Source organism: Psammomys obesus, unplaced genomic scaffold (genome assembly GCF_907164565.1).
Source record: "Psammomys obesus unplaced genomic scaffold, mPsaObe1.curated_primary_1811, whole genome shotgun sequence".
Lineage (NCBI taxonomy): Eukaryota > Metazoa > Chordata > Mammalia > Rodentia > Muridae > Psammomys > Psammomys obesus.
In genome coordinates this window covers 6,822,912-6,842,040 of record NW_026586589.1, presented here as the reverse complement: position 1 = coordinate 6,842,040, position 19,129 = coordinate 6,822,912, and the positions used below count along the sequence as shown (strand labels likewise).

Sequence of the window (19,129 nt, the reverse complement as noted above, 5' to 3'; positions counted from 1 at the left end):
CCCGGGAGACACGTGAAAGCTGCAAGTGAACAACGTGTGTCCTTGGGCGAAGCCGAACCCTTGTCGATGGAACCCCAGGGGCTTGAGAGAGGAAAGAGCTCATTTTCAGGTGGAAGAGCCTTGTGAACTAAGACCCCATTACCCTTCCCAAGAAGGGCCTGCCCTTCTCCTGCTGGAAGGGAGCAGACTCTACCCTGCTCTTATTTTGTGAGGAAAGCCAGGGACCTGGGACCCTGTCAATCCCAGCATCCTGCAGACCCCACACAATGTTGTGACAAGAAGCATGTATGTGGGCCCCACAGGAAACACACTCCTCTGCACGGGAATCCAAACAGGAGACAGGGTGAAGGCGCGTACCTCCAGTTGCAAGACAGAAATACATTCAGGGAAGCTTTAACCCAAGGCACCGACCCTCAACCTATGGTTCTACTTACAGCAAGCCGACAGCCAAGAGACAAAGCTGTTAAAGATCTCCATTTTTATGCGGTCTTGTAAATGACATAGGTACACACAATGAAAACAGCTTCAAAGGCACAGACACAGCTGCTTGTGCATAAAAGGGGTCAAAATTGTTTCCCAGATGGCATAGTACAAAATTAGGACTACAAAATTCCAGAATAAACTCTAATGGTTAAAAAACAGACTGGCAAAACAACAACAGCACCAGCAGAAAAATATACAGTTCTTCATCTTGACTCTGTGTACACGAAGAGGGGGCTCTGGCTGGCTCCCTGAGTAATGGAGGCATCACGGCCAGCAGGGCAAGCTGGCACCTCTCTTGTGCATTTCTGAGCCCATAGGGACACACACACCAATATTCTTCACCCACGAGTGGACAAAAGCGAACCTGGCCACCCAGGAGAGGGGGCACAGCTGGTGAACTCGAGCTGCCCACTGCCTGGGCTGCCATCTCACTTATCATCACTGAGATGCCAACCCGCAGCTCCTGCCTCTGTCCCTACCGCCTGTGGCTGCCAGCATTTCTGGTTCCACAACCGGACTCAGTTCTTGGTGAAGCTGTGCAGAGTGGGGGCGAGGGGAGCAGCAGGGGGAGCCACAGTGGCTCCAGAGGCCACACAGGGAACCGAGGGCCCAATGGGCAGCCGCTGGACTCACAAAGGCAGTCCAGAATGTTCTGAAACCCGTACACACACTGAGGCAGGCGAGGTGAGGTCCTGGGGGAGAGCAGCCAGAGGGTGGGGTCTGTGCTCTCAGAGCAGCTGACCAGTTCAACTCAGATGAGGTGGAAGTCTGTCCCCTGGCTGGCAAGGGTGTGTCCCTTGGAGCTGGAGTGGTTTCAGGTGCGAAGAAGCTGATCTTGTCTGGAGTCCTAACAGTCTCAGGAGAGCCTGGTGTGAGGGCAGGGGGAGCTGTACTAGAAAGACCGGGGTGCAGCTGAGGTCAATGGGAAAGTCCTTGCCTGCCACACTCTCAGCGGCTCCCCATGCTCCCCAGCCTGGCACCTAACAGGGCTGGAAGGGAGTGGTAGCTTTCTTTCCTGGGGGAACAGGGTGACAGAAACCTCTTCAAGGTGGGGAGGGGTAGGATTTGGTTTATTTTTTTAAACACATGGTGCATGGCAGTTTCAACCTTGAATTCTAATCTGTGCCCTTATCTCAATTTCTAAATTAAAAACAGTCATTTGTCCTGAGAGTTCAGAATAGATGGGAGAGTTATCCTGAAAAAATAGGTTGCTAAAGGAGAAAGGCTTCGATTAATGTTAGAAATACATAAGCTAATGCTTTTCATGGTACGTGTCTTGGTCACTGTTCTAGTGCTGTCAAGAGACACCATGACCAAGGCAACTCTTATAAAAGGAAGCAGTTAACTGGGGACTGGCTTACAGCCTTAGAGGCGCAACTCACCATCCTCATCGCACAGAGCATGGTGCTGGAGCAGTATCTGAGGGCTACATCCTCATCCACGGGCAGAGGGAGGGAGGGAAGGAGGGTGGATAAGAGGGAGGGGAAAGAGGGAAAGGAACGGAGGAAGGGAAAGAGGTAGGGACAGAGAGAGAGAGGGATGGATGGATGGAGGGAGGGAGAGACTAGATTGACTTTTGAAACCTTGAAGCCCACCTTCAGTGACACACTTCCTCCAACAAGGCCACACCTCCTGATCCTTCTAGTCCTTTCAACCAAGTCCTAGTCCTTCCATTCCCTGATGACTAAACACCGAATTATATGCACTTAGGAGGCCATTCTTATTCAACTCACCATAGTATATATCGCAAAATTTTCATTTTGAATAAAAACAACTTACCCTTCAGCATGAACATACATTCAGAATGCTAAATAAAAATCACTAGTGGGCTCTATGATTATATTTCCTAACTTGATTATGAAGGGGGAAGATGTTTTTGAAAAGAACCAGTTGCAGGCATTCACTTAAAATTTAGACATGTTCTGGCTTTGGATGCTTCTTGGCGACAAGATGAATTATTTTTATTCCATTTCAGAGGTGTTATAAGTGGAGCTATAATGTCACCATCCTATTAAAGAGAGAAAGAAAGTCAGGGCACAGAGAAAAGGCAGTTTCTATCATTGTATTTGGGGTGTATCTCGGGCACACACCCTTGTCCTACACATAGATTGCTTCTAAATACACTTACTCTTGAGAAATTCAAAACTGTCCATGCTCTGTGACTGGATTAAACTAGAAAATACCACAGTCCTAGGCAGATAAACGTGCTCATGGGAAAATGGCCGGGACCCTGCACACTGTTGCCCAGGACCGCCCAAGTTCACACACCTTCGTGGGACTCTTAGGGAATTAGAAGCTACCCTGGAATCTTGTTTCTCTTTTGCCAAGTCTCCTCTAAAACAAATGACCCAGGTCTGCAAATGGGGGGAGAAGGAAGAGAGGAGTGGGGAGGATGGGGACAAATGACAACTGGAACAGTGAGACCATGAATACTTGCTGAATTTGAATCTTTCTCTTCAAATAAGCCTCTTCCTTTTGGCCCCCATCAACATAGGCTCCAGACAAATGTACCCTTTCACCACAGGGGAGGCTTCCTCGAATGAACACAGTGGCCCGACTAGAGGAAACACAGGCAGCAAGGCTCTCTAACCCTGCCTGCCTCCCTGGACAAGGCTAGCCTGCCTTTGCCCATTTGCTCTCAGGTACTTGCACCCTTTGTGTTCCATTAAACAGCAGCAGCTCCCTTCTCAGCCCTCATGACCAGTCCTATCCTAACCCTTGGGAGACAGACTGGAGGTGAAGAGGACGGTGAGGCCTGGGTATCTCCCTCCTCTTTCCTCTGTTCCGGGTTTCAGGGTTGGCTCCAGCTTCTGGAAGGGGCCACAGCCCCTGGCCCCCGCCCCCTGCTCCCGCAGCTGCCTCACCGCCTTTTCTCTGTTCTTTTAGCTCTACCGAAACTTCGGAAACAGCCGATGTTAGATGCCTTCCGCTGAACACACTGACCTGCCTGGACAGCTTTCGTGAGCTGTTGTCCACCTCAAAGGCGGCAGCATGTGTAAAACCCGTTTCCATCACACTTCCCTCTGACTTCAACTCTAGCACACACTGAAAAGGCAAACCTAGAGACTCCACTTGCTCCAGTTCAGTGGCTCTAGGCTGCCCCTTGCACACTGGAGTGCAGAAAACATCTCACACTCGGCGCTGCTCCTGAAAGACCTCAGGTTCTTTGCTACCTTTTCGGCTCTCCCCATGTCGCTTCTGCCTCAGCCCACAAGCCCTAACTTCAGCCCTGTAAACAGCCCCTGGCTCTTCTCCCCCTTCAGGGCTTGGCTTGTAAGCTTTCCAAGGCAGGCTTATCTCATCTAACCAAGGCTGGCTAGGGCTCCTTCTGCACACCACAGCACTTACCGTACTACACAACTGCTATTTACTGGTGTTTGTAGACCACACCTAGAGACCCAGTGTCCTGAGGAACTCTGTCCGTCTCAGGTACTGCTTCGTCATGGCCTGACTTAATATACCAAGGTTTAAGGCACTTACACATACTCCTGCGTCTTATTTTCCTTTTCCTTAAGGGTGTGCGGCATACATGTGTATGAGTGTGGCGCGTGTGTGTGTGTGTGTACTGTGTGTGAGATATGTGATATACGTGTAGTGTGTCTATGTACGTGTGTGTGTGTATGGTGTATGTATGTGTAACGTGCGTCTGCAGGTGAGCTTGACTGTGGAGGCACAAGCCAGAGGGTAACATCAGGTACCTTCCTCAATCACTTCTCCACCTTTTTCTTTTGAATCCCCCCCCCCCCACCGATTGTTTCTTATTTTATGCCTAGGGGTGTTTTGTCTGTGTACCACTTGCATGTCTGGTACCCACAGAGGCCAGAAGAGGGCATCAGATCCTCTGGAACTGGAGTTACAGCTGGTTGTGGGCCGCCGTGTGGGTGCTGATTGCTGAGTTTTGAACCTGAGTCCTCTGGAAGTGCTCTTAACGGCTGAGCCATCTTTCCAGCCCCATATTGCTACAATTTAAATGAGAACTTTTCAGTGGATAAAAGAGATCAGGATCACTTTTGGATTTTCCCTAAAAATTGAAAACTACAGCAGGCATCTGTGTTGATGCAGAGCTGAACTCCCCAGACTTGGAAGGCAGAAGCAGGAGAAGAAATTCAAGGCCATTCTCAGCTAAGCAGCAAATCTGAGACCAACCTGAGCTCCACAGGCCCCTGTCTCACCACAACTCCCAGACTTCCTGTCAATGTTCGGGGATATAAATAAGACCCACCTGTGGCTTGGTAAAGTCCCTGTCCGCACACCACTGAGTGAAATATTGCCAGGCGTCATGAATGCTCTTGTTGTCTTTCTTCTTACAGTACACTCGAATGAGCTGCTCTGCAAATTTCTGTGGCAGCAGTTGTGACACCTTTATTAAACAAAAAAAGAAAAGAAAAGAAAAGATTTTTTGCTGTAGCTTTGAGTTCACACTTCCAAGAACCAGCTGCCTTCCAGGATCTGGGGTACCATTTTTAACGTTGAGTTAAAAGCACTGCACTGCTTTTGTATTTTATCCCAATTATAATCCAAAGGAGAAGATAATTATCTACTACAAAATGCCTCAGAATTTTATGTTAATTACCAAACGACTGCAGGATTTACAGGACATAATTATATACAAACCACAGACTCTCATATAACATACACGGATGAACACATTTAACTTGCATGCTTTCAACCGTGGTCCACTGGATTTTGCAACTGAAACTTCAAACCGAAGACTGCACTTTCAATGATGCTCAGCAAACAGGAGACACTGGAAACTGGCTGTTACTATGCCTCTTGTGAGATAAAGTCTCATAGTTATAGACTAGGCTTACCTTGAACTCGGGATCCCAAGTCCTAGGTGTATCTAACAGAATTAACCTTATTTAAAAATTAAAAAAAATTATCATTATTAAATTGGTGGATCAGGTGTTGAACCCAAGGCCTCACTGCATGCTAGGCAAACATCTCACAGCTGGGCTACATCGCTGCCTCTCTTCCCCCCTTCCCTTCCTATTCTGAGATAAGGTCTCATCGGGTTGCTCTGGGTCCCCTCAACTCCCTTCATTGTACCGGCAGGCCTTGAACCTATGATCCTGCAGCTTTAGGCTCCTGGTATTAAAGGCCTGTACCACTACATCCAGATATCCATGTATCTACTTACATCTATTTCTTATTTATTTTTGGTTTTTTGGAGACAGGGTTTCCCTTGTAGCCTTCGCTGTCCTGGAACTCACTCTGTGGACCAGGTTGGCCTGGATCTCACAGAGATCTGCCTGGTTCTGCCTCCCAAGTGCTGGGATTACAGGCGTGCACCACCACTGCCCAGGTAGATTTTCTGTTTTTGAGAAAGTCTCACTATTGGTGGCCTGGAACTCACTATATAGAGCAGGTTGTCTGATTCTGCCCCAAGGGTACTAGGATTAAAGGTGTGTACTAACATACCCAACTAGATAAAGATACTGTGTTTATTTTTATTTTATTTTTTAAATATTTATTTATTTATTATTTATACAGTGTTCTTCCTCCATGTATGCCTGTACAACAGAAGAGGGCGCCAGATCTCATTATAGATGGTTGTGCGCCACCATGTGGTTGCTGGAAATTGAACTCAGGACCTTTGGAAGAGCAACCAGTGTTCTTAGCCTCTGAGGCATCTCAGAGCTCTCCAGCCCCTTATTTAATTTTATTTAATTTTGAGACAGAGTCTCATGTACCCGGGCTAGCCCAAACCGGTATCCTCTCTAAGAGCTGAAAGTGCCCATAACGACTGAGCCATTTCTATAGTCCTGACTTCTTTTCTTAACTTAAAATATATTTTTCTCTTATACATACAATACATGCTGACCACAGTTTCCCCTCTCTCCACGCTCCAAGCTCCCCAGCACCTCCCTTCTCCCCCAGATCCACACCCCCTCCATCTCAGAAAAGAGCAGGCCTCCAAGAGACAACAACAAACCACAATAAAACAAAATACAGTAAGACAAGGCAAAAGCCCCTGCACTGGAGCTGGACAAGACAACCCAACAGGAGGAAAAGAGTCTCAGAAGCAGGCAAAAGAGTCAGAGACACACCCGCTCCCACAGTTAGGAGTCGCACAAAAACAAACCGAGCTAACAGCCACAACATATATGCAGAGGACCTGGCACAGGCCCCATGCTTGCCACTCCGTCTCCGTGAGCCCGTCTGCTCCCTGCTTGCTTGATTCAATGGGCTGTGTGTGCTCTCTTAAACAGTACACACTGACATTTTACAACCTGACTGGCATGACTTGAAGAACTTGCCAAACATCTGCCTCTAGAGAGGACTTCTCTTACGCAGCCAGTTACCTGATCTTTGGAGATCGTGAATGCTTTCTTGCTGTCACTCTTAGAATAGAAGTAAACATTATCTATTGGATTCTTGTCTTCCATCCCGTAATCCACGTTGATAACCTTAATTACAACAATAAACAAGTAAGCAATCACATAACCACCGCAAGAACTGAACTCAAGAGTTGTAAGGACACCACAAGAAATGAACGGAGCCCTCCGGGCGCTAGGAATGTTGGAAGGTGTCCTGTGTGAAATAAGAATAACCCTGGTTTGTGACCACCTTTGGGGATTTTGAAACTTTTGAAACTTGGGTGGAAGAGGAAGTATCTTTTGAGTATTCAACGAAAGAGGGTATAAAGGCAATATTTGCTATGTGCCAGACACAGATAGACAGCAGACCATCAACTTTTGTGTATATGTGGGCATGTACAAGAGGAGGCCAGAGGCCAACTTTGAATGTCATTCCTCAGGTGCCATGCACTTTATTCTTCTTATTTTTTTTCCTGAGATAGGGTCCTTCATTGGCTTGGAGCTCACCAAGTCACCTAGGCTGGAGACCCAATAAGCCCCAGGCATCCACTTGGCTTTGCCTCCCTAGCTCTGGCCTCTTTCACCATGCTGTGTGTGTGTGTGTGTGTGTGTGTGTGTGTGTGTGTGTGTGTGTGTCTGTTTTAAAGTGGGTTCTGCAGATAGAACTCAAGTCCTCATTTTAACATGGCTAGTGGAAATATGTGGCATGCTTGCCTGGGGCAGTGACTTTAGAATTGAACAGGCAGGCTGGAGTTAAGAGCACTGTCTGCTCTTCCAAAGGTCCTGAGTTCAATTCTCAGCAACCACATGGTGGCTCACAACCATCTATAGTGAGATCTGGTGCCCTCTTCTGGTGTACATGCTCATATGCAGGCAGAATACTATAATAAATAAATCTTAAAAAAAAAAAAAAGAGAGAAAAGAAAAAGAAAAAAAGAAGTGAGCAGAAATTAATCAGGTAGGAAGAAAAGGATTTCCAGAATTTTGCTTTCAGATAGTGTGTGTGTGTGTGTGTGTGCGCGCGCACACACGTGCGTGCTGAAGACTGAACTCGGGACCTAGAGAATGCTAAGCAAGTGCTCTACCACTGAGGCAAATTCCCAGACCTAGATTCTAGAACATTTTAAATTTCAGGTTTCAGATTTTTGGATATGGGGTACTTAACATCTACCGGGAGAAAAATATAAGAATTCAGGTTTTTCCACAAGTTTGCTCTGAAGGAGCCTTTCTTTCTTTTTCTTTTTTCCAAGGCAGGATTTCTCTGCATAGCTCTGGCTGTCCTGGAACTCACTATGTAGACCAGGCTGGCCGTGAACTCTGTCTCCTGAGTGCTGGGATTAAAGGTTTGTGCCAGCTTCTGTGTTCTACACCCCTCACCACCCCACCAGGAAGACTTGTGTTCTAAACACAATTTTTCATTTAGTCTATTCTTGGGGCTCACTACTTACATCCACTATAAAATCTTCGGCCTTCAGGTTGGCACCCAGTAGCACGGCATCAGGTTTGGTGTCAGGTGTGACGACAGGTTTGGCATTAGCAATTTCTTGGGGAAGCTGTTCATATTCTTCCTAGAAGAGTTGAAAATCCCCAGTTAGGACTCAGTTTGTCATTAAGTCCTTGTACCATGGTCAGGTTCCTTCTTCACCAAACAAAGCAAAACAAAAAAACCCAGAGATACCCTGATAAAATAGCTCCAACACATGCTGGCCTCAAAACAAAGAGTACTTTTCATTAAAAAACAAACAAAATCAACCGTCACATTTTGGAAAGAAGGTGGCATTTATCTAGTCTAGCTACCTCCTGCTGCTTTTTCCAGCCCCTGCACCTTATCCCAGCCAGCCCTTCTGTGTTTCTGGCCCAAATATAATACAAACAACACACAAAATCCATGGAACTGGCTGTTATGGTGCCGGTGCAGTTCCTGGGCAATGACAGACTATCAGTGGTTAAGTTTCTAGAGAGTCAAAAATTAAAGGTAAAATTTTGACTGTATACTGTCAAGTGCCGAGGGTCAACAATAGATAAAATGGGTTCTCAGAGCCTTAGTGAAGCTCACACAGGTCTGATTTCCAAGGATTCCTCCTTAGATTCATTTTCCAGTGCTTGGACCTATCCAAAATTTGAGGACCTTATTGAATGCAAGAGCAAATCTTTATAGTTGCTCAGATTCGACTGTGGGTCCTACCTGACTGCTGTCATGAGCAGTCTATTCACTATTGCTCACCCTTGGTTTCTCATCTGGGTTAGCAGGCCTAAGAACATTGCAAAGAACAAATGAGAGTAAACAGAAAGCGTGGTTGCTGTGAGACCCTAATGGCTTCTTTCTGAGCAGAGACTGGGACAGCCCTCCACCAACAGAAGGACAGCATGTGACTCAACTTACCTTTCCAATCTTCTGGCTTTTTGGCTGGGTCTCACCCAAATACTTGTATAGATTACGGTGTTCAATGTTCCTTAAAATACTTTGTGCCTCAGACAAGTTTGGGTCAGTAGAGTATAAAATCTCCAAGAAAATGTTATCTGTCAATGTGATGAAATTTCATTCACATTAAAATGATGGTAGAATTTAAAGAGTAAAAAAAGATGGCAGTAAGAGAGGGAAAAAAGACGAGTTCAGAAATAGGGGAGTCTTCCCCCGTGTGAGATAAACTAAGTGCTTTAGAACCGATGGCTTAAGCTGGGGCAAGCAGTACTCAGAGACTTAACTCTTGGGCTTTTATTCTTGTAAATGAGACAATGGTCTTGCTGCTTAGTCCTAGATGATCTTAAACATTGTTTTTTTGTTTGTTTGTTTGTTTGATTTGGCCTTAAACATTTACAAACAGCATTATGCCTATGATCTACTTAAAATAGCTCGACGTTTGTCAGAAGGAGGTAGGTGGAAAGAATTGCTATGTGTTGATAATAGTTGAAGCTAAGTGATGGGTACATGGAAGTTTGTAAACTGACTTAAAAGAATATTCTATGATGATAATAGAAGGAAAAAGCTTTTGTCCTTTTTTTCAATTTTCTTTAAAATTTTTCTAATTAAAATAGCCTTCAACTAAATTCCTTATCATTTTTCCATACAAGTACTCTATGTGTACACAATTTTCTTGCTTTGTGTTTCTCTTCTGAGAGAAGGTCTCACTCTTAGGGTGCCTGAGCTCATTATATAGCTCAGGTTGGTCTCAAACTTGTAGTCCCTCTGCTTCCTCCTCCTATAGGGGTGAGTCACTGCATCTGGCTGTGTGCAGAAGATTTTTTTATGAAACATTTGAACACTGCAGTATGGATCTCCCAAGAACAGAAATAGTTTTTAAAAAATACTACATGAAAAGGCATCTTTTAATATACTTTTAAAAAACAACTGAAGTAATTAGCTGTGTGTGTGTGTGTGTGTGTATGTAAAATCATTTCCCTTTGAGGGCACTTTGTCCTTTGAAGGAGGCAGGGTGGCAGGGAGGCCACTCAGTCAGTGCTTCAGCCAAGGGTAGGCTTCGATGGAGGCCTTGCTTGGGTCACCATAGTCGGACAGGAGCTCCTCCCTTGCTGGGATGTCTCGGGAGGCGATGAGGATGAGGAGAGGCACGCCATCCAGGTCGTGCAGTTTGGTTTGGCAATTCCCACACTTACTGTGGTCGATCAGTCTGCCTACTTTAAGAATTACTGTTTTGGTGAGCTGGAGAGATGGCTCAATGGTTAAGAGCACTGGCTGCTCTTCCAGAGGTCCTGAGTTCAACTCCCAGCAACCACGTGGTGGGTCACACCCATCTATAATGTGATCTGGTGCCCTTTTCTGGAGTGCAGGTTGCAAACAGAGTGCTCATACATATAAATTAATAATTAAATCTAAACAAACAAACCAAACACTGTTTTGTAGTTTCACATACATATGCTCTTCCTTCCCACTGTCTTCACTGCCGCTTATATCATATCCGACACAGACCACTTGTGACTTGTTCTTACCTGTCAGCTTGGTGAAGGCTTCCATGTCGTCAATGGCCATGGAAATACGAAACTTCTTCCCGGCAGTCCCCATAATCTCCACGTAGGGGTCTGCTTTGAGGAGAGCTTCCGTGATCCTAAGATCATTTTGTAAAAGCACACAAGGAAAATGTCAAGATTTGCTTTACAGCTTGCTCAAGAGGATCCTTCTCATTTAGGAAAATGAACGAGGTACAATGTGGGACAGACAGCTGTTTATGAGATGTGAGCTGCATGCCTACTGTGTCTGGGGTACAGTGGCAGCGCTAGAGGCCTTTATCTCATTTAGTTTTTCTAATAATAAGCATACTCAACTCCAATGTTATAGATGCAGAAATGATATAATTTTCCTTTAAACAAGTTTGGAAGAAGTATATCAGGCTTTGAACCAAAGGCTCTGACTCAGAACTGAAAAAAAAAAAAATTACTTTAGCTCTTTTCTTTTCTTGAGACAAGGTCTCGTGTAGCTCAGGCTAGCTTCGAAGTTGCTACATACCTGAGAATGACCTTGAACTCTTGTCTCTACCTCTCAAGTGCTGACACTGCAGACAGTGCTACTATATCCAGCTTTATACCTTTTTTTTTTTTTTTTTTCTTTTTGTGACAGGGTTTTTCTACATAGCCCTGGCTATCTTGGAACTCACTTTGCAGACCACGCTAGCTTTGAACTCACATAGATCCACCTGCCTCTGCCTCCCTACTGTCTGGCTACACCTAACTTTTGACTGAGGTTCAAACTCTTCTGAAGGGACTGGAGAGATAGCTCAGAGGTTAAGAGCACCAGCTGCTCTTCCAGAGTTCCTGGGTTCAATTCTTAGCAACCACATGGTGGCTCACAACCATCTACAATGAGATCTGCTGCCCTCTTCTGGGGTACAGGTGTACATGCAAATACAACATTGTAGACATAATAAATACATCTTAAAAACAAACAAAACAAAACAAAAAAACCCTGGAACCAAGTGTGGTGGTTCACGTCTATAATCCCAGCACCTGGGAGGTAGAAGCCAGAGAATCCTGAATTTGAGGCCAACCTGGGCTATATAGCGAGTTCCAGGCCCACCAGGGATATAAGTACAACATCCTATCTCAAAAACAAAGGGAAACAAACAAACAAACAAAAAAACCAAAAACGTCTCATGGCATCTCTAAGACATGTACAGACTCTGTCCATCTTTTGGCTATAGCTCTGACTGGATCAGGAAAAAAGGTGAAGCTCCTATTTGCTACTAATTCTGAAAAGCATTTGACAGGATAAAGGCAGAAATTAGTATAAATAGTATTTTTTTTTTTTGGTTTTGTCGAGACAGGGTTTCTTTATGTTGCCTTGGCTGTCCTGGACTCACTTTGTAGACCAGGCTGGCTTTGAATTCACAGAGATCCGCCTGCCTCTGCATCCCTGAGTGCTGGGATTACAGTCTTGTGCCACCACACCTGACTAACATTAGTTTTGCTTTTAATTCAGAATGTCAGCTACCCATGTCTCACTCCCTCCCCGAATAACAGCTGTCCTGAGCAGGGACCCTGAGCCATTCCTCTTCACGTGTTGTCTAGGCCAGCTCCTCTTTCTCCATCTACTCTATCACCTGCGTCCATTTTGCTCCTCTTACTCCTCCGGCGTTTACGCTGGACTTCTTTTAAGGAAACCTCTGTGGATAACACAGGCTGCCCCGGGAACGCGAATGGGGCAGAGCGTCGGGGAAAACTTTCATAGTGAGGTACGCTGGCGCTCTTACATCATATCGATGAGGTTGCTGATCTTGTGCTGGTAGGCTCTTCGGTGCAGGCGGCTGCGTGTGTGGAACATGTCGTAGAGATTTCCAACCTCCTACACGGAAACAAACAGTAATTCGGCATCAGATTATGTTCCCCTTTGTTTGAGGCAGGGTCTCACCATGGAGCCCTGGCTGTCCTGGAACTCACTATGCAGACCAGGCTGGCCTTGAACTCACAGACATCCACCTGCCTCGGCCTCCTGAGTGCTGGGATTAAAGGGCCAGCATACATAAAGAGCATAATTCTACACTACTTTTAAGGCTGCATGAGTATCCTCTGGTAAGGACCTAGCAGCGTTGACATTACAGTTTTGTTACTTATTTAACCCCTTCCCTTCCCCCACCTCACTGTGCTCCCTTGTTAAATAGTACAGTAGAAAGCAGGCTGTTGTAGAGCCAGCCTGCAGCTGCCCCTCCCTCCCTTTAGCACCTTCCTTACTTGCACTTCTGGCTTTCACCATGTATGGAACAGCATGTGATCTGTCCCAAAGTAGAGCAGATGCTACTACCATGATCTTAAGCTTCCTCTACAACCATGGAGTAGATAAAGCTCTTTCCTTTATAAATTACACAGGCTCTGGTATTTTGTTACAGCAACACAACACGGATTGAAACAAATGAAATAGTAATAGTACTAGCTCCTAGAGAAATAAGGATTGAGTTGACCTACCAAGAGCCCTTAAAACCCACCCAGCAGAAGACTCAATAAATGTTGGATTTAATTTTATTATTATTATTTACCAATGTAATAGAGTGAAAAAAAAAAAAAGCCTTACAACACTTAACAAATACTAAGCATTAAGAAGGGTTAAGTCAGCTGGGCCCAGTGGCATGTGCCTATAATCCCAATTCACAATGCTGTGAGTTCAAGGCCAGCCTGGTCCAGGACAGCCAAGGCTACACAAAGAAACCCTGTCTTGGAAAACAAAATAAAAAGAAGCGGGGGAGGAAAGAGGAGGAGGAGGGGAAGGAGGAAGGGGAAGAGGAGACGAAGGAGAAGGAGGGTTGAGTCTGTGCTATTATTGCAGAGGACCAGAGTGTGGCTGCTAGCATCCACATCGGGCAAGTCAAGCTGCCTGTAACTCCAGCTCCAGGGTGTGTGATGCTTTCTTCAGGCCTCTAGGAGAACCTATACTTGCACATACCCCCACACACGGACACATAATTAATAATATATCTTTTTTTAATTGTATTTATTTATGCACTGAGTGCTCTACATGCATGTATGCCTATGCGCCAGAAGAGGACATCAGATTTCAGTATATAGGCCATGAGCCACCATGTGGTTGCTGGGAATTGAACGCAGGACCTCTGGAAGAGCAGACAGTGCTTTTACCAGCTGAGCCATCTCTCCAGCCCCCTAATAATACATCTTTTTGTTTGTTTGTTTGTTTTAAAGAGTTTGTGGAGCTGGAGAGATATCACTAGTTAAGAGTGTTTGTGGCAGAACCATGAGGACCTGGGTTCAGGTCCTGGCATCTGTGGTGTGGTCTCCTGTGCACCTGCAAGCCCAGCACTGAGGGAGACAGAATCAGGAGGATGCCTAATAAACTTGAGCACTAGGTGTAGGGAGACCGGGATGTAAAGGGATAGCTGTGTGCACACAATCTAAAAAAAAAACAAAAAAACAAAAAAAACAAAAAACATTCAAAGGAAAGCGAGAAAGGGAATGGAGGAGAGAAGGAAGGAAGTGAAAGAAAAGAAAGACGGCTTCTGGATTTTTCCAGGTTGCTGAATGGTTATTTCCAGATGTCAACCCACAAGCTGCACCCTTATTTTCTGGGGACAGAGCTTACCTTTTCTCTCGTACAAATGTGCTTCTTGTCCTCCACTTCACAGACACGTGCAAACTTAACAAAGCGCTTGTAATCAAAGTTATTTTGGATTCCGAGATGGTGACCGTCCCTAGAGTTCCAAGGCAGAGATACGAAGCATTTCAACAAGGAAACTGTGCCTTAAATAGGAACAATATATTTATTTTCTTTTCTATTCTTAACCAGACTTTGGAGCTACCATCTTGCAGAAGGCTGGTTGGGGGCTGAAGAATATACTGAAGGGCACAAAAAGGTGTAACTAAGCTAAGGGAGAGAGTGGGAAATTTTTCTAGGGCAGCTGCTGAGGAATGAAAGCCTGGAGAGCTATCACCCAGGGACAGCGTGCAGACACTGGATTATGAATTGCACAAGGCAGTTATGAAACAGCTGGGGAATTTTTAAATCCTGACCATATATTAGTATACCTTAGTCAGGAGTGATGGAACACACCTTTAATCCCAGCACTCCGGAGGCGGAGGCGAGGCAGGAGGATCTCTCAGTTGGAAGCTGGTCTGGTTTATACAGTGAGCCAGAACAGCCAGGACTACAAAGTGAGACCCTATCTCAAAAAAAAAAAAAAATGCCTTAAAACAATTGCAGAGTGCTTCTAGGTTTAACAGAGACACTTCGTTTAGCGACCCACCCAGAAACAGTTTGTGATGAGATGCCATGTTGTCCGAGAGCTGCTTTAAAGTAACGCGAGATCACTCAGGCGGCACAAGCAGGCAAGTCTCTGTGACCATGAAGCCAAACTTGTCTACAGAGTGAGACCTTGTCTCTAAGCAATAATAAAATAATAAGATGTAGAGAATAAACAGAACTCTGCCATGTGAGGCAGAGGCGCACGCCTTTGATCCCAGCACTTGGGAGGCAGAGGCAGGGGGACTTCTATGAGTCTGAGAACAGCTTGGTGTATGTAGTGAGCTCCCAGCCAGCCAAGCAAGCCTGTCTCAACAAACAACAAATGGACAAACAAACAAGACTGATCACACACTGACATTCACAGCAACTTGAGGAACAAGCACCCAGAAGGTCCTCATGTTGTTCTCGCTTATTACTAAAATCCTCAACACATTTAAGACTAAAGCCTTGACTGTGAAGAAGAAAGCAAACAGAAAAAAAAAAAAAAAAAAAAGGGACTTTTCTCACTTCAAAATGAGACCGTCTCCTACCTTGACCCGGCTCAAGAGCTAACCTGAAGCCCACAAGAGTGAGCAATTGTGATACAGGGAAAGAGGGCAGGAAGGAGCCCAACACACTCAGGGTGGAAGAGAAGGCTGTTTCACTTCCACGGTGGCCACAAAGTGAGGGCTACAGCCATGCCAGGACTGCGGTGCCCAACTTCTGATTAAGCCCAGTGGTGCTAATGCCACATTCATACAAAGACTCTTGGTAACGTTTTGGAACATTAAGTGCGTACCTGGCAAAGTAATCCCACTTGTCCACATCAATGCCACTTCTCTTGTTAGCCACTATCTCATAGAGGAAGCTCTTCTTGGCTGGGCGTCCCTTATATGGCCACTGGGAAACAAGAGAAGCTCATGGAGGTTTTAGGAAGATGTAGACCTGTTTCTGAGCAGCTGTATCCATCTGCTACTTATACACAGTGAAGTTAGGAGAGGATAATCTTCCCTTCTCCTTCTCACTTCTAATGAAGCAGGAAGGAGAAAGAAGCACTGACCTAATAATGCTCTCCCATTATACCATGCCCTCCAGCTGGGGTGCCACTCTGTGGCAGAGGGCGTGCATATGTGGGGTCCTGGGCTTGAAGGCCAGCCCCACAGAAAAGAATGAATACATGAATGCCTGGAGAGGGCTCCTGCTGCCAACCCGACTGCCTGAGTTCTATCTCCAGGAGCCACAAGGGGAGGCATGGCCCTGCAAACCGTCCTGTGACTTCCACATGTACACTGTGGCCCATGGGCAGGCACGCACTTGCACGCGCACATACCGAAACACAAATAGATAAATGAAAATCTAACTTAAAGAGTTTATAAGTATATAAATAAAATGTTAAACCTTCCACTGCCATTGAAAGGATGCTATTAATAAGTTTCCCAATACCAGCAACGTTTTTTTTTCTTGATTTAGAAGCTTTTTAAAATTATAAGATTTAATTACAAACTTGCAAAAAAAATGTTCCTTAAATGGTAAACCTCAGGTTTGTATGTTGAAATAATAATGTCTTTCACTAGGTATGGCAACACACACTTGTAACCTCAGCACTCAGGAGGCTGAGTGAGGCAGGGGGATTGTCACTTCAAAGTCAGCGTGGATTATAAGTCAGAAGAAAACAAAACAACCTCTTGTTGTGTGTACATGTGTATGTGTGTGTGTATACATGTACGTATGTATATATTATATACTAATACATATTTCTTACTTTTCTCCTCCCTCCCTTTTTTGCTGTTTTGTTTTTATTTTTTAAACAGGGTTTTTCTCTGCAGTCCTGGCTGTCCTGGAACTCACTTTGTCGTCAATGCTAGCCTCAAACTCTGAGATCCACCTGCCTTCACACCCAGCTCCCCCCACCCCTTTTTTTTTTTTTTAAACAGAGTCTCATGTAACAAGACTCACCTTGAAAGCAGGTACAGGCAAGAAGACTTTGAACTTCTGTTCCCCCTGCTTCTACTTCTCTAGCGGCGACTATAATAACCATGAGCCAGTGTTACACATTACATGCTTCAAAACAGCTACACAGCTCCTCTAAATACAAACCACTCAGAGCGTTTTAAAGCTAAATTTTTGTTTTAGAAATAAGATAGCTGCTTCTCTATCTATACTGTGTATATTTGTGTGTGTGTGTGTGTGTGTGTGTGTGTGTGTGTAGAACAGAGGTCACGGCTGAATGCCTTCTGCCTCTCATAGTGCTAGGGTTGCAAGCCTGTGTCCAGCCATGCTGCCTTTTTTTTTTTTTTTTTTTTTTTTAATTAAATTGTTGCTGTGTTGTTTTGCTTATTTGAGACAGAGCCCCACTGCATGGGGCTGGCAGGCCTTGGAGGTCTCTCTGTAGATCAGGTTGGCCTCTGGCCCCCGAGTGGTGGAAAGAAAGGTGTGTGTTACCAAGCTTGGCTCTTTACACTCCTGCAGGGGGATCTGAACTCCGGTCCTCACATTTGCGCGACGAGGGCTCGCTCTTACTGAGCCACCCCTCCAGCGCAAGACATACACTTTCACAATCTGATCCTCTTGTTTCTGCATCCCATGTACTGAGGCTGCAGAGATAAGCTGTCATTTGGGGGAAATAAGACTGAAGAACTCAAGGTGAGGGGAAAAATACATCATTTGTCTTTTTTTTAAACACTGGAAGGCAGATACACGTAACTTGTGTTTTGACATTTAGCACTCCGAGGGTAGCCAAGTGCGTAGCCCTGAGAGAATCCAGAACAGCTTAGATGGAAAGCACCAGCTGGCTCTAATTAGCGTCAATGGAAACTTACCGAATGATCTTCAGGTGTTTCAGGTGGCCCCATAATTTGTTCCTTGATAAAGGTAATATCTTCTTTAGGGACGAGACCATAGTTTTTCATGGCATCTTTGAGTCCGTTAGAATTAACCAGATGCTCAAACATCTCAGTCGAGCCCTGTTCGTGCTGCGGAGAGTCAACATAACACGGCTCATTAACAGGCCCAGCTATTGGGGGCTCCTATGAAACAGATTATTCTGGATTCTAGGTAATTCTCAGATGAAGTCCTGCTGGATGTTAATTATCTAGTTTCCAACTACATTGTTACAGCTTTTGGTCAATTTTGCCAAACATTTTCGTTTGGTTGTTTGGATTTTTGAGACAGGGTCTCACTATACAGCTCTGGTTGGCCAGGAACTTGCTATATAGACCAGGCTGGCCTTGAACTCACAGAGCTCCACTTGTCTCTGCTTCCCGAGCTGGGATTAAAGGTGTGGGCTACCACGCCCAGTCACAAGCAACTTTTACTAGTTTTTAAAATGAGTATGCAAAGGGATGGGTTTCACTGTAGCATTTTCACATATGCTTTATTTTACTGATCCTCTTCCCCTACTCTACAAAACTTTAACTCAACCATGTTTATTATTTCATAAACAAATACTGAATATACTCTATTAAACATAATCATTTATATTACCAAAGATTATTACCAGCTCATACAGGTAGAATGAATATCACTCTAAAACTTAGTTTTTTGTTTTTTTTCCATCAACAGAAGAACATTTGAACTTAAAAGCTGTTAGTATTTCCACTCTGGGGTAGGCAAGGATATTGGTAATGCCGCCAGGAAAATCAAGTGTCTCCCAGCTCTGCTGTCAAGATCTGAATTGAATTTTCATATTGGTCACCTGGTTGTCTATGTCTCTGCTCACTCATTCACACTCACTGTGAAGATCCAATGACCCCTAGAGACATCTGCCCTATTGCACATCTGACCTAATCTTACTATATAGCCTGGACTGGCTTGGAACTTGCAATTTTCTCCTTATGGCCTCTGGGATAATTACAGTAGAATGCTGTATTCAGTTCGTGAATTCAAATAAACAGTCACTGTCCTCAGTAGAGAATAGTAATAATTAAGTGAGTGTGAAACAAGGGGCTGGAGAAGTGGCTCAGTGGTTAGGAAAGCCTGCTGCCCAAGCAGAGCACCCGGGTTTGGTCCTCAGTACCAGCAAGATGACTCACAGCATCCGTAACCGAAGTTCCAGGGAATCCAATGCCCTATTCTCACGTCTGCACCAGGCATGCATGTGATGTACACACACACACACACACACACACACACACACACACACACACACACA

General features: G+C 45.1%; 1 protein-coding gene and 1 long non-coding RNA gene across 3 annotated transcripts in view; one reads left to right on the top strand and one right to left on the bottom strand.

The window, feature by feature from the left end:
* Nucleotides 1-461: 461 nt before the first annotated feature.
* The window catches only part of Samhd1 (SAM and HD domain containing deoxynucleoside triphosphate triphosphohydrolase 1), a 35,808-nt gene continuing 17,140 nt past the window's right edge, over nucleotides 462-19,129 (bottom strand). Inside the window, exons 7-17 of one of the 2 annotated variants that reach the window (XM_055602201.1) lie at nucleotides 17,799-17,951; nucleotides 15,779-15,879; nucleotides 14,341-14,449; nucleotides 12,506-12,597; nucleotides 10,752-10,867; nucleotides 9,187-9,323; nucleotides 8,252-8,371; nucleotides 6,789-6,893; nucleotides 4,706-4,843; nucleotides 4,298-4,442; nucleotides 2,422-2,491 (exon numbers count right to left, since the gene is read on the bottom strand). In XM_055602201.1, coding sequence (XP_055458176.1) covers nucleotides 2,490-2,491; nucleotides 4,298-4,442; nucleotides 4,706-4,843; nucleotides 6,789-6,893; nucleotides 8,252-8,371; nucleotides 9,187-9,323; nucleotides 10,752-10,867; nucleotides 12,506-12,597; nucleotides 14,341-14,449; nucleotides 15,779-15,879; nucleotides 17,799-17,951 — 1,218 coding nt within the window. In that variant the 3' untranslated portion in view covers nucleotides 2,422-2,489. Of the gene's footprint in view, nucleotides 2,492-4,297; nucleotides 4,443-4,705; nucleotides 4,844-6,788; nucleotides 6,894-8,251; nucleotides 8,372-9,186; nucleotides 9,324-10,751; nucleotides 10,868-12,505; nucleotides 12,598-14,340; nucleotides 14,450-15,778; nucleotides 15,880-17,798; nucleotides 17,952-19,129 lie in introns of both variants that reach the window. The other variant, XM_055602203.1, reaches the window with a different exon arrangement.
* LOC129672682 (uncharacterized) lies at nucleotides 2,484-3,962 on the top strand. Its single transcript, XR_008719535.1, has 2 exons — nucleotides 2,484-3,125; nucleotides 3,370-3,962. It is a non-coding gene; the product is annotated as an uncharacterized LOC129672682 (long non-coding RNA).